The following is a 14540-nucleotide window of genomic DNA, read 5'->3' as shown; positions in this document are numbered from 1 at the left end:
GTGGACCATTTCTACTTTTCCATAATTTCTCTCACATATATACTGTTACTGTTGTGAACTGAGCGGGCAATAATAAACCCAGTAGTAGTACCTAAACATGATAGTAAAATTAGATAGGTAGATAAAAACACAGTAACCAGTCCAGTCCCCATTTTAGCACTCAGTGTTTTTGACCTGTGCCTCTTGGATAATTTCAGCTTCCTCATTCTTCTGCGCTGACTCTCCCTTCTCTGCTTCCATGTCTTTCCCCTTGAGTTGCTCCCCTCTTTTTGCCTCCCCCTCTCCCCTCCTCTCCTGACCACAGCTTGACTCAGGAGAAACAGAGGCAGATGTTCCAGGAGCACACAACTGCGCCCCCACCCCTACACCTCCCATTTGTACTGGATAAGCAGTTAACCCCCGGAAAGAATTGACCATACAAGCACGCACACACTCGTACAAAGAACACCGCTGGCAAAATCTATACAGGCTCAACAGTTGTCCAACTGAATGAACAACACACACACACTCATACACAGTGCTGTCCAGATCCCCTCAGGGTCTCTGATAGTCACCACTCTAGGGTCACGCCTGATGTCAGTGTTCAGGGCTCATGGTCTCTGTGGGCAGCTGGCCTGGCTAATCCTGCTGCTGCTGGAGGGTGCTTCTCAAACTAAAGGCAAACCCCTCCTCTGAGGGAGGTTTTTTTTTTTTTTGGTGGGGGGTGTTCACTTTGTTCAAAGTGCAAGCAGGGGTTGTTTGTTTGTTTGTTTGGTTGCTCTTTATAAATCAAACATTACATCAAACATAACAAACAGCAAATAGCAGGATATTGTAGGCTTTGTCCCATTTCTGGAGTAGATTTATTTGTAACTCACGTTTTGTGGTCACCCATAAGATTGTAAACATTTTTATTGTAAAACGATGCAAGAAAATGCAACAAAAAAAGACAAATTAAATTCCACTCGGTGTAATGAAAGAGATATTGTTTGAAAAAATCTGAATATTTCATATCAATATTTCATGAAAAATATTTTTGTGTTACTGAAATGTTTTTATAAGATTCCCTAAAATTATGAGAATGTCTTCAAATGTCTTATTTAAAGCAACCAACAATCCAATTATTACAATAATAATAGTAATAATAATAATTTGGAGTGAATAGAGCTTCACATATCTACATAGCGGCACATGTTCTGACACACAGACACACCCACAGACACTGGTATTTTTTCTTTACTTTCACATTTCTGTCAGATTTTTGTCACATTGTACGATAACCATTATGTTACAAAATATAAGCTAAAAAATAAAACGTTTTCCAAGTAATCTTTGGAAATGTGTGAAACTGATAACAATTGCTTTATTTTCTGTTTACTAATTCATTTACTTTTCCTGTTACTTAAACACAAGCTCTGGAGCAGGCAGTATTTTTATGTGATGTATATTCTATAGAAGGGCACATTTTGACGTTTGAACCGGTTCAAATGATAAATGTATATGCAGATTACACAGAGTGTCGCAATGAGGCTGACAGATGGTGTAAGTCGGTATATTCCTGGCCCAGGTGAGGTGAGCCTCCTGATCACAATGCTGCTGTTAATGAGATAATCTATCTATCTCTCCTACAGCAGTCCCAGCATGTGTGCGTTAATGTTTACGGTCGGTGTGATGGTGATGATGTGGAGGTTCCCACGACGGCCATCCATCCATCCATTTCTTGGCACACACACGCACACACACACGCACAGGCCATATGGCCACCTCATACCCGTTGCATGCCTCCACTGTGATTTGGCATCCAGTAGGCCTTGATCCACCTACGGAGGCCACCTACTCTCACCCAAGAGAGATGAGAGAAATGAAGGAGTGAGAGGTGGAATGGTGGCGGAGAGATGGAGTAGATGAGTGAACGTAAACGGAGAAATTAAGAGACTACGCAGAGACAGAGATGAAGGAAGCCATTTGGTACTTGGTTGGTGTTGTGGTGTTTGGTGAGCAGATGGCCGGGCTCGAGGAGGGGCGTGCCTTGTCCTCGCGACCCTTCACAAATCACACGGTTCTCCCCCGAGGGGCTCGCGACTCGCCGTTCAATAGGAATCAATGGGAATTACTTCGCAAGAGAAAGGGATGAATGGGCGGCGGGGCGCGAGACCTCTTCCTTTGTTGTTCCACTATGTGTCACGGAGCTCCTGCTCGCGCGCGCGTACACAAACACACACACATACACGCACACACACAGACAACAGGAAAGCACTTCAGTTAAACAATCGACCTCCAGTTAAACTATTTTTTAACCCCACACGTACACGCGTGCACGCACGGTCACGCACACACAAAGGGGGATCAGAAGAGGGAGGAGTTTCTACTTTCTGCTGTTTCCTTAAGACACAATTAGAGAAGCTCTCGGCATAAATTACGTTTTAGGGTAAAATGTTGTCTTGATGCTGGTGAACGATGGAGGGGGGGTCACTTTCCATGTAACCATGCCTTTCAGTCACGCTTTGCTGGCGTAATCGGAAAATGTGTGCCATGTCATGGTGATGAATGACTGATGGTATATTGGCCTGATACACAGAGGGAAAGAGAGCACCAGGGACCTCTGAAAGTCGGGATGAGTGTAAATAAAAGGCCTAGAGAAGGGGGGATTTTACGCCACGCCACATAGACGCATCACAGGCTATTAAAGGGGGTTGAAATCAACTGGCTAAATGAAATGAGCAGCTCTGAGCAGCGTCCTACAGCTAAACACACATACGGGTATGTGGAAAGATGGTGGCAGGCAGGGATAATAGCGTTAAAGCTTAAGGTTAAAGGCCTTTCAATCATTTTCAAGGGGTGTAAAGAGCATATCGCGGACACGCAACCACATCAGACATGTATACACTGACCCGGAGGGGAGAACCAAGCAGGGTCATCAAACTTGTGCATGGTGGCACTGCGGCGCTCCCGCAGCAGCCCGTCAGCGCCTTGCGCGCCTGACATGACAGGCCGAAAGTTGTGCATATGTTATCTGTGGAGTGTGAATGAAGGCCTTGTTTGTGTACCGCGGCAAACCAAAGCAGTAATGATATGCAGACGGAGTAGCTTCCATTAGAGTTTTTAATTAAGTCCCCCCCCCCCCCCCCTTAAAAATCTCCCAGTGCGCGCGCCCTTGTGAGTGCGCGCTACTGTCTGTAAACATTAGAAGAGGACACAGTTCTTCATTGAGTCTGACTGCTGCTCAAACCTCATTTAAAGGTTTTCATTTTTTTTTGAAAATGTGGTGTTACATAAAACGGGCGGAACCTAAAGTGAATGAACTGAAATGTCCAAAAATAAATAGATAAGTAAAAGTCGGTATTTAGTCTGCCAAACATATCTCTCATATGTAACACCATGTACGGTACAGTAGAAGCTGCAATCAGTTTTTAGCCAAATGATTTTTACATAAACTTCTTTTATCTAAGTAAAAAGTATCAATGACATTAAAATGTCTTTTTCAACAGACTTCTGGCAAAGAGGGCAGCATAATTTTCAACAAACACAACATAACAGTTCAATAAGGGCTGGGCTGATAATAATATAGGTACATTAAATAGAGTAAAAATTGTGAAACATGTAATTTCTTTATTTTATGTATAATTCCTTCGTAAATCCTGATGACTGTGGTCTATGTATCAATGTAAGTAAACATATTGGATATAAAATCACATCGGAAATCGTCTTTTTACACAACAGCTATCTTTGGAGCCTTTCATTTCTATCTATATTGAAAAACAATTGCTTAATTACTGCTTTCCTGCAGGGTTGCTAATTTTGTTTTAGATATATATGTAATCCCGTGAGACATTAATGACTTGGTAAAGAATCTCAGCACAGTTGGGAATGCCAGAGATAAGCTCAGAATAAATCACGCCAACAAGTGCGCATTCTTGCCCACATTTCTCTGCGGATATACACACATATGCAAATTAGACAGTGGACCCTGCGCGAGTTGTGTTGCCAACCTGGTGTATAGCGAGCACACTCTCTGACTTACACTGTAGCGTGAATAGGGTGATGGTCTGCAGCATCTAATATAATCTGACTGTATTTCGTTAATATGATGTTTTATTATAAAACACATTGTAAGATTATTGTTTATGCACCCGGCCATGTTTTCCCCTTCGTTCTCTCTCTCCCTCTCTCTCTCTGGTGCTGTATTATTGTGGGAGAGCAGGTGCTGCCGTCCCAATTACCATACAGCTGAAAGCACAAAGAGAAAAAAAACTTTACTCCTAGTATGACTCCCCCCTCCCCCCGCCTCATATTCCCCCTCCTTTCCCCCATAAAGTCCCTTAATGACAGCCACGCGAGTGACACACCACCAAGTTTTGTTTTTTTTTTTTTTGTTTTTTTTTTTTACTGTCTCTATCAAACTGCAAGTAAGGGAAATACACAGGCATGCCTACAAATACAGTTGGTGTGATCGCCTGAGGCCACTGAGCGCACTCTCGGAGATTTTTTTTATATTCTCGAGCACCTAAAACTGGTCATTATCCACTCAAAATGGTTCAAAATCTATTAACGATTAGAGGAAATCGATTGTATTCATTGAAAAATCGTAATGAGTTAAAATGAAGCTCTTTCTCGGTATCACAGCTCTAATATTCAATGCTGTTTTGAAGAAGAGACTCGTCAGTCACATTTTTATCAAGACGTGGGTATTAAAATAACAGCACACTTGGTGCAGCCTACATTAGGAAAACAGCAGCAATGTTTTTATAATGAGGGCGCAAGTGGGGAGAAAGGCTGTAGGTCTCTAAGCCAAGAAATAAAGATAAAATAATAAGAATAGAGCGACTTGTTTTGGGGGTGTGGCATTGTGAAAACCACGGCAGGGGTAACACCATAGGAATGCAGCGGAGCAGATGGTCGTTGTAACGCAGTTGGGACGGCTGGCTGGCCGGCTGGCCATCCAAGGAACGAGCCAGGCCAAACCTTTACCATAGCCCCTCAAATATAAGAAGTCATGGTGCGTCTGGCTGCACCATGTGTATAAATCGCTTGATGGAGGATTTTGTCCAGAGGTAAAATAATTTGTCGGAATGTAAATGGGCCCAGTGCGTCCTAGAAGAGGGAGGCATCGGGGGAAGCATGGGGTTGTTGCACATTTAACAGCTCACTAGCCATTTGGTCCATCCCTTTGAGAAAAAGAGAGGAGGGGGGCGGGTTTAGAAAAGTTGTGTGCACCCCCTACCTCCCCCTTCCCTTTCTTTGTGATGGCCCCTGGGCGGACTTGTGGTGGTGGTGGAGGGAGGGGAAGAAGAGGAGCAGAGGGGCTCATTTGCATCTTATTACCCTTCGCCTGCTGGCCCCGTATAAAACCCTGCACGGGGCAGTAGACCCATCAGACACACGCACTGCCACACCAAGGAAAACGGAGAGGACCGCAGATTTGTTTTCTGTGTTTATGATCAGCATATCATGATCAATCAAGTGGAAAAACAAACAAGCCCATCAAGAGTTGCTTCTTCACCGACTGATTGGAATTAACTCTTTCCATCAGGGATTTCATTCACGTTTCTTCGAGTGGATCAGTCTGCTGGGGATTACTTTGCACTGCAACAGCCTTTCTGTCACAAACTTTCGCAGTGTATTGGAAAATATAGAGGCGGAAGACAGACGCACCAAAAGGAAAAGTTTCACTACAACTTCCTCTTCCCACCCCCACTGCGCGTCAAAGACTCACCTTGACTGCGAGACACTGGGAAGGTTTTACAGGACTTTCTCCATGAGTGTTTGAGCCGGGCTGCACGGACTTGTGGAGCTTTCACTGGTTTTGAGGGGCTGTCAACACAATGGGACGCCTGTGTCTGCTCCTGGCTGTCAGTCTCACCGTACTCACCTGCCAGGTAGGTCCGATGAAAGCAAGCTTTAACATTAAAGGGTATTGAAATACCCTCTGCACATATTTTTGAATACAAACAGCTTAAGATTGATTCTCACGGGTCCTGCCTTAAATACTCTCGATTGATTGATTACGCGCGCGTGTGTGTTATAGGTTCTGTGCTCGGGCGTGTTTGAGCTGAAGTTGCAGGAGTTCCTCAACAAGAAGGGGATAACTGGGAATGCCAACTGCTGCCCCACTCACCTGCAGGGCCAGCAGCAGTGTGAGTGCAAGACTTTCTTTCGGGTCTGTCTGAAGCATTATCAGGCCAACGTCTCCCCAGAGCCTCCCTGCACGTATGGGGGGACTGTGACTCCCGTCCTCGGCTCCAACTCCTTCCAGGTCCCGGAGACCAACGCGGACAGCTTCACCAACCCGATCCGCTTTTCCTTCGGTTTCACATGGCCAGTAAGTAAAAGCAGGACATATAATCGGTAATATTATTAATAATATTGTGGAAATAATGATAAGCTGCAGTCTAGAGCTCAGTTTTGTGCATTTACTGTTTTTGTTTGTTTGTTTGTTTTTTCGGGCCCAATGCGTCAATTTTCACTGTTGGTAATTATACAGTTACCCCCACCCCCGAAAAAAAAACTTGAAGTCGTAGTTTTGAGGTATTCTCTGTCCGATAAACTTTGAGTAATGAAGGGCCTTGACAGACTGAGATGTATTAGCTTTGAAGAGTGCAGAACGCAACAGATGCTCTCAAACTCCACACTTGTGAGGGTCTTTGTCAGCAGTGTGTGAGAGGGGCTATTGTAGTATTTCTGTGCTCTTTGGTTGGATAAAACGGGAAGGGGAGGGTGTGTGTGTGTGTGTGTGTGTGTGTGTGTGTGTGTGTGTGTGTGTGTGTGTGTGTGTGTGTGTGTGTGTGTGTGTGTGTGTGTGTGCGCCAAACGTCTCTCTCCTCCGACCAGCCGTGGTGGGAAATTTAACATCCTCTGAGTTGGCACATCATTGGCAGCACAGCGTGAAATTCCGCCTCGTTTGGTTTTACAGCGGTGTCAGAGTGTGATATGGGCAGGGGTGTGAAAAGGGGAGCAGGTACCGGGCCTTATTAGGCACCTAATCAACACGAGAATTAGGCTGTGAAGTTTATTGGGAGGCCTGCTAATGGCCCGCCTGCTCTGAAGGGAGGGAGGCCTGTAGGCTAAGCAGCTGTTGATTCTCTCTCTGTCTCTCCTCAGGGGACGTTTTCACTGATCATTGAAGCTCTCCACACCGACTCCCTGGACGACCTGACAACAGGTGGGTGACAGCAAGAAAGGGCAGTAGTGTATCTCAAAGACAGAGCAGAAGGCAAATAGGTTTTCCTGGTTTTCTTTCAAATGTCAGGTCATCTTTTTTTCTTTTCAGCCATTTTTATAAGAATTAAGATCCAACTTTTTGAGGCACACACCTTCCCTTGAAAAGTAAATAAGGGTTAACCATTTCTAAACATCTGCTGATTGTAGTGTGGGGAATCAGCTAATACTACATCTCAGTGAGGCAAACGTCCAGTGTGTTTTTGATTACATAGCCATGTTCTTGCATAAAATTTGTGTTTTTGCATATAATGGCACAATTTCCTGTGTGGGTTCACTTGTCTCTTGATAATAGGCATTCTCAGATTTGTTTCTGTGGTGAGATTTACTGTTGTCATCTTTAAGCCATCATCTTATCATTGCACTGAGGTTTTATGGTGTAATCTGTCTCTATCTGGAAAAAACAGTTCACAAGAAAAGCATTGTTGCAAGCCAGACAGCAGATTTCACCCCTTGGCCTTTTATTTTTCACTGCATGACAGACTCATTTTCAAAAACATGTGTGGCTGTCATTCTGCAGGAGCGTAAGCACACATGCTTCCGCAAGACCTGAAATCTTTAGTAAAGAAAGGAATATAACTGACAGCTTCATGTGAATGAAAGGGTCCTACCCTGTCCTACGCTCTGCAGAAAAGCCATGCTTCACAACAACATGTGACTCACAACAAGCTGTGTGATTTACTTTTTCAGACAACCCAGAGCGTCTGATCAGCAGGATCGCCACTCAGCGTCACCTCAGTGTGGGAGAAGAGTGGTTCAGTGATGTGCAGACAGCTGGCAAGACTGAGCTGCGATACTCTTACCGCTTCCTGTGTGATGAGTACTACTACGGCGAAGGCTGCTCTGTTTTCTGCCGCCCGCGAGATGATGCTTTTGGACACTTCACTTGCGGCGAGCGTGGAGAGATTATATGCAACTCTGGCTGGAAGGGACAATACTGCACTGAACGTGAGTGGTTTTGGTTTTAATCAAACAATGTCAGTAGGTCTGTATGGAGCAATGTGAGGAATATCCATAACTGAGAGATATAGTTGGCAAGCACAAACACCTTCAGGTTAGTGGTAATGCAGTAGTTAAAATTTCAGTCCAATGGCAGCTGCTTAGATAAGCTGAAGGAGTGGCACAATCATTAGCAGCAAGCGGTGATGTTTACACAAAGTGCCTGATTCCAAAATACTGCCTCACAAGTGAGACGTGTTAACACTAGTTCCGGCTTAGTCTGGAATTACTGCCATCTTAAAAAAAACAGTTCTTTAACTTTTAAAATGAAAAACACATAAGCTTTAAGGGGTTTTAAGTTTCTACAGTTTATAAACTACTTTTCAAAGTTAATTTTCCCAACAGTCATTTGCCTCTCTGTATTGTTTGGGGACTTTTTTTTTCACCTCATAATGCGGGGCCCGTGTGCAACAGGCGTCAGTTAGTTATCCCATAGCACCAGAGGCCTCCATTCTAATGAGCCGCAGTGGCTCCTCAGTAATTCACACGCCGCGTGCCTTCCATTAGACCACTGGGGCCTCCTCGCCCAAAACCTCCTCCCCGATTGGCCAAGTGGGGGTCCTGTATTGTTGTGGTTCAGGCTGTTGATTGGCCGAGCACGGTTGTGTATTGTTGTGGAGGGGGCAGCTGCTCGGTGAGAGGAGACAATGGAGCAGCTGTCTGGTGGTTAGTTCCACACAGACCAGCTGGCCCTTGGGGGAGGAGGAGGAGGGGGGGGGGAGTGAGGAGAGACAGGATGAGCAGAAGAAGGGAAAGGATAGGAGAGGAAGATGAGAGGAGGGGATAGGTGGATGGGAGAGTAAACGAGGAAAAAGGAGGATCAGAAAGAAGAGGGAGGGATATGGAAAGAGAGGGGCTGAGGGTGAGAAAAAGGACTTCTGACCCACAGTCAAGGGGAGAAAGGAGGCTTTGTGTGGGAGGCTTTTGTATGGGAGAACAACCATGTTAAAAGAGAGGGCTTGTTGGCTGCATCCCCCTCGTTTGGTGACCAAAACTGACGTAGCTCCTTGTGTGGGTATTAAGGCCAAAACGGTAGCATTTTCAACAACTTTTGAAGCAATGAAGAAACCAGCAAATGTCAGCCTGTTCACAAGAGTGACCCAGTGACACCAATTACCCTCCAAATTTTACTCTTTTGCATTATAAGTGCTAAGAAGACCTCCAGAAGACATTTAACCATAAAGACTGGTGGATTAAGCCTCTTAATAATAGAGAATAAAAATACTCTAGAAACATGCCTGAGCAGGTGAACGTATTCGGCAGACAAACATGGCACCAGACAAGATGAATGACTCCACCAAATAGATAAGAAGGCCTGAGGGCCAACCAGATGGACTGTCAGACAAGCTGTCAGTGACTTGAAAAGGAATTAAAGTGATTGGAAGATTGATGGAGTGCAAACACGCCTCATTTCCAGTGGGTTACCTAACCGTGCATGTTTACTCTCTTTAGCAATCTGCCTTCCTGGATGTGATGAGGAACACGGTTTCTGTGATAAACCAGGAGAGTGCAAGTAAGTCCAGAAAAGCATTTTTAAGTTTCCATAAATTAATATGACAGCGTTTCAATATATTTTCTTCTGTTACTATTAGTGTTAAATAACTGTCGTGTTCACAGGTGTCGTGTGGGCTTTAGTGGGCGTTACTGTGATGACTGCATCCGTTACCCTGGCTGCCTCCATGGCACCTGCCAACAGCCTTGGCAGTGTAACTGCCAGGAGGGCTGGGGTGGGCTTTTCTGCAACCAGGGTGAGTTTACTGACACATTTACTACATGCTTGATTCCCGCTTGGACCCTCTTTGCTTTAGGTTTAAAGTGTATTTTTTGTAACGGTTTGTTATTGTTCGTGTTTCCAGATCTGAACTACTGTACACACCACAAACCCTGTCTTAACGGAGCCACCTGCACTAACACTGGCCAGGGCAGCTACACTTGTTCCTGCCTACCTGGATACACAGGCGCCAGCTGTGAGATCCAAGTCAGTGAATGTTCCGGAAGTCCATGTCGCAACGGAGGCAGCTGCACTGTGAGTATCACAGGAGAGGAAGACAGAAAGAGAGATGATGTGGAAACAAGAAACCTGTGTGTGACTGTTTACATTCTTTCCAATATAGGACAATGACAATGGATATAAGTGCACATGCCCACCTGGTTTTTATGGTAACAACTGTGAGTTAAGCGCCAACACCTGTGCAGACGGGCCTTGCTTCAACAGCGGACATTGTGTCGACAATCCGGAAGGTGGCTACTTCTGTCAGTGCCCGACAGGATATGCTGGCTTCAACTGCGAGAAGAAAATTGACCACTGCTCGTCCAACCCCTGTTTAAATGGTACATTTACTGATTTTAACTTCACCTAAACCTACAATTGAACCCAGGGTTAAAACATCCAGAGACTAATCACTGGTCTTTCTCTTAATCCCTCTCCCCTCTGCAGGTGCAGAATGTGTGGATCTGGTGAACTCCTACCTCTGTCAGTGTTCTGAAGGGTTTTCAGGTCCTAACTGTGAGGAAAGCGGGAGTAGCGTCTCTGGATATTGTCTCTCCTTCCCTTGTCAGAATGGTGGGACATGCCAGGAAACAGGAAGTGGCTACACCTGTAGTTGCCCCCCAGGTATGACAACTTTTGACAAATTTGTTGATGTTTACATGAATTTTTATGCAGCTTAGTGTCATTTTCTCAGATTCTTAAACCATACCATTTTCACAGGCTATACTGGCAAAAACTGCAGCTCCCCTGTCTCCCGATGCAAACACAACCCCTGCCACAATGGAGCCACCTGTCATGAGCGAGGCAGCCGCTATATGTGTGCCTGTGTGCCCGGCTATGGCGGTCACAACTGTCAGTTCCTCTTACCAGAGATTGTGGATCGACCCGATCGAATATACTCTGGAAGTGAAAATCCTAATGATGAGGAGGATGACAATGGAGGATTCCCTTGGGCGGCCGTGTGTGCCGGCGTCTTCCTGGTTCTTGTGATCTTGATCGGATGCTCTGTGCTGGTGGTCTACATTCGGGTAAAACTGCAGGAGCGGCACAGTCATCACAGTGACAGTGTCCACAGTGACAGCCACGAGACCATGAACAACTTGACAACCACCAACAACTGTCTCCGCAGCGACAAGGAACTGGGAGTTCTGATGACAACATCAGTTAAAAACACCAACAAGAAGGCAGATTATCATTCGGATCTCACTGGATCTCTTGGAGGTCTGAGTGGAATCGGTGGGCTCAACGGAACAGAGAAGAATGGCTTTAAATCTCGGTACCCTAGCGTGGAGTACAACCTGGTCCATGAGCTTCAACCTGAGGAGTTGCCACCATGTAAAGAGGAGGGTCACCAAGAGCCAGAGGCCAAATGTGAAATGCTGGATGAGTCAGATACAGAGGAAAGATACAGGAAGAGGAAAAACAGGTACACAACCAATCAAAATACATTCTTAACGGTTGGAATTATTTCATGCAGATGTCCCCTTAATCACTGTGAAAGCATTTGTTGCATGAAGAACAGCATTTCAGAATTTCTCTGTCCTCTTTTATCCCACAGTGATGCATCAGAAAAGAACCCTGTGGCCGAGTCACCGAGCTGCAGTGAAGCAAAATATCACTCATCCACCGATTTGAACTGTCACGCAGCGAGCGATCTTAAATATCAGTCGACCAGCGACGTTAAATTCCAGTCAACCAGTGATGTTGAATACAACGATCCCAGTGACAGCAGGTACCAGTGCACCAGTGACACCAAATACCAGTCTGTTTACGTCATATCAGACCAGAAAGATGAATGCATCATTGCCACAGAGGTGAGTACGCAAAAATAGACCCAAACGCCCATAACACACACAAAAACTGCAGTTCCAAAGACTGACTTTGTCCCTTCTGTATTACAGGTATGATACCAGTGAAAACCAGGTGGTGGTCCACATACACCAGCCCTGAGCAGTAGAGCTCAGCTTGTCTCCAGGAGGTTTTACTCCTGCTGTTTGCTGCTGTTCCCTCGGATTTACCAGAGGACTTTGAGCCAAGGTGCTGATGAGCCCACTTGGCAAGGACTTAGTACTACGGTAGTACTACGGTAGTACTACGGGTGAATTCTGGATATTTCTTGGATGGATGTAGGTCTAATGTTGACTCAACACTACGGACGGAGTACCAGGAGGCAATGCGAGCGCTTGTACAGACTTTGTACAGAAACAGCGCTGGCTGAGTACTTGTCTAGTCCAGTGAAGACTGTTGGCAAACTGATGAAGACGTCTTCTGCAGTTCAAGATGATTTACTGCTTGTAACAGGATGAACTCCAATCAGTGGAATATGGACTTGTATGTCAACAGTTGATATTGTAGTACCATGGGGTACTGATTGAATGAACAGTGAAGTACCTTTGGAGTACAGAGAATTTTTAAAGTACTGTTGTAGTACTGTTATGTGCTGTGTTTTACAATGCAGTGTAAAATCTGTCATGGATAATGAGTAGTTCGAGTTCTGTGCAGTGCTGCAGAGCAGAGAGCAGAGTTGTAGAAACATTAAACTGCTACAATCTATTCATTAAATATAAATCACAGTCTGAGCTTTCTTGACACAAATAAAACTGTGGGACTACTTCTGTAGCAGCTCAACAGCTTTTCCTCTGCAGCACTGACAGAAACAATGCTGAGCTGGTTCTCAGCACAAACTAAAGAACTAAAGACTCCAGTAGTGACTGCAGATCGATCCAACATGGATTCTGTTGGGCCATACTGGCCTCTGACCCCTGAAAGTTGTGACACACAGGGAAATGTTTTGGGCAGAGCAACTTAGGAAACACTTTTGGCATTAGAGGACGAACCAAGAAGAAAAAATCCAGATGAAAGAACTCAAAACAAACATATTTGAAGTTTAGTTATCAGTTCGTGTATGATTTCTGTTTGAATTTGCTGCACATCCCTTTCCAGAACATTTCCAGAATTTTGTGAAATTGCATCAGCAGCTCAAATTGACAGTTTGGTCTTTTTCTTCCTGACCTCTAGTGATGCTGTTGATTTTTCCAAGTAGGCTGAACTTTAAAGGACTCGTCTCAACTGCCAAGACCTCATTGCACTATAGACGTGAGCGTGCATGTGTGTGAGACAGCACGAGTGTGTGGTTGTATGTGTGTTTGTGTGTGCATGTAGGAGAGTTCACGCCTGTGTCATTGAATGCACTGCTCACTTCCACTCCCTTCACTCTTCCACTGTTAGCCAGTTCAAGGACACCATCACCCTGCCTGCCATTGGTTGAGATCATTTGTTTTTATTTTATTTGTTATCTAAAGAAAGCTGTATTCTTTTAATTTAATTATGTAATTATTTGTGCTCCATTTCATTGTGTTTTTTTTTTTAATTAATCCTGTTATAATTTAAGTTGGATTTTTTTTTTTTTTTTTAATCTGGCAGATAATGTATGTAAGTATGTATGCATGTATGTGTTAGGCACTTGAGACCACTGTGACTGTGTTGTATTTAAGAGAAAATCTGATGTACAGAGCCTGTCATTTTTAATACTGGAAAAAAGGCGCAATATTTTTCCAAAATAAAAAAAAAAAAGGAATGAAATATGGCACATCTGGTGTTGAATGCTTGTTTTTCCCTTTCTGCTTAACAAGGGATTATGAAAAGTATGCAACATGCTCTTAAAAGCTGTGTAAATTAGCAAAGCATGAATACTCGCCCGTTCTTACATTTGTAGGTTATTTTAAAAAAAGTAATCTGGAAAATTGAAGCTGAGGGATTTGATGTCACTTAGTGATACTATAAGTGTTTTGCGTGTGTGTGTGTGTGTGTGTGTGTGTGTGTGTGTGAGAGACAGAGAGAGAGAGAGAGAGAGAGAGAGAGAGTGTGTATGTGTGTGTTTGTCTGACACAGCAGAAGACTGTCTCCTTGTGGAACCACTAAATGAGACAAAGACACACCCCATAATCATAGAACGCTTAGCTAGCCTCCTCTGAGGCCAGACCCATCTCCTTGTGTGTATTGTAATATGTGCGTGTGTGTGTGTGTGTGTGTGTGCATGAATGAAAGAGAGAGGGATTGCATATGTGCATGTGTGTATTTACTTTAGTCTGCATCTTTCTGTGTTTCTGAATTAATGTTTTTTTTTCTATGCTCCTCAGAGTCCAGGACTATTGGTGTGTGTGTGTGTGTGTGTGTGTGTGTGTGTGTGATCTTGTTTTAAGCACAGGGGTATTTATAGCTGAAGAGAGAAACCACCAGTCTGGATTTAGTCCCAGTTGCCCCTGCCTGCACTACTCCGTGTGTGTTTAAGTGTGTGTGTGTCATTCAGCGACCACTGGGAGCACAGAAGTAGTCATCAAAGAAACTCATCTGGTTT

The 14540-nt window shown here is 44.5% G+C and overlaps 1 protein-coding gene across 2 annotated transcripts; it reads left to right on the top strand.

Annotated features, from left to right (window-relative positions):
* Positions 1–5358: 5358 nt before the first annotated feature.
* dldh (dihydrolipoamide dehydrogenase) lies at positions 5359–13721 on the top strand. Of its 2 annotated transcripts, XR_014277029.1 has the most exons (13): positions 5359–5855; positions 6005–6298; positions 7078–7138; positions 7885–8142; positions 9646–9706; positions 9811–9941; positions 10050–10219; positions 10308–10524; positions 10631–10807; positions 10904–11609; positions 11742–11997; positions 12085–13537; positions 13575–13592. XR_014277029.1 is itself a non-coding variant. In XM_082535044.1 (12 exons), exons 1-12 carry the CDS (start codon positions 5802–5804, stop codon positions 12088–12090), a joined length of 2391 nt encoding a protein of 796 aa, XP_082391170.1. In that variant the 5' UTR covers positions 5359–5801; the 3' UTR covers positions 12091–13721. The 2 variants fall into 2 exon arrangements, 1 of the variants encoding a protein (XP_082391170.1); XM_082535044.1 differs by having other exon boundaries at positions 12085–13721.
* Positions 13722–14540: the final 819 nt, after the last annotated feature.

The sequence above is a fragment of the Aulonocara stuartgranti genome, assembly GCF_965226115.1.
Source record: "Aulonocara stuartgranti genome assembly, chromosome: 1".
NCBI classification, from domain to species: domain Eukaryota; kingdom Metazoa; phylum Chordata; class Actinopteri; order Cichliformes; family Cichlidae; genus Aulonocara; species Aulonocara stuartgranti.
Note: the sequence above shows the minus strand (reverse complement) of the source record. Positions and strands in the feature narration are given on the sequence as shown.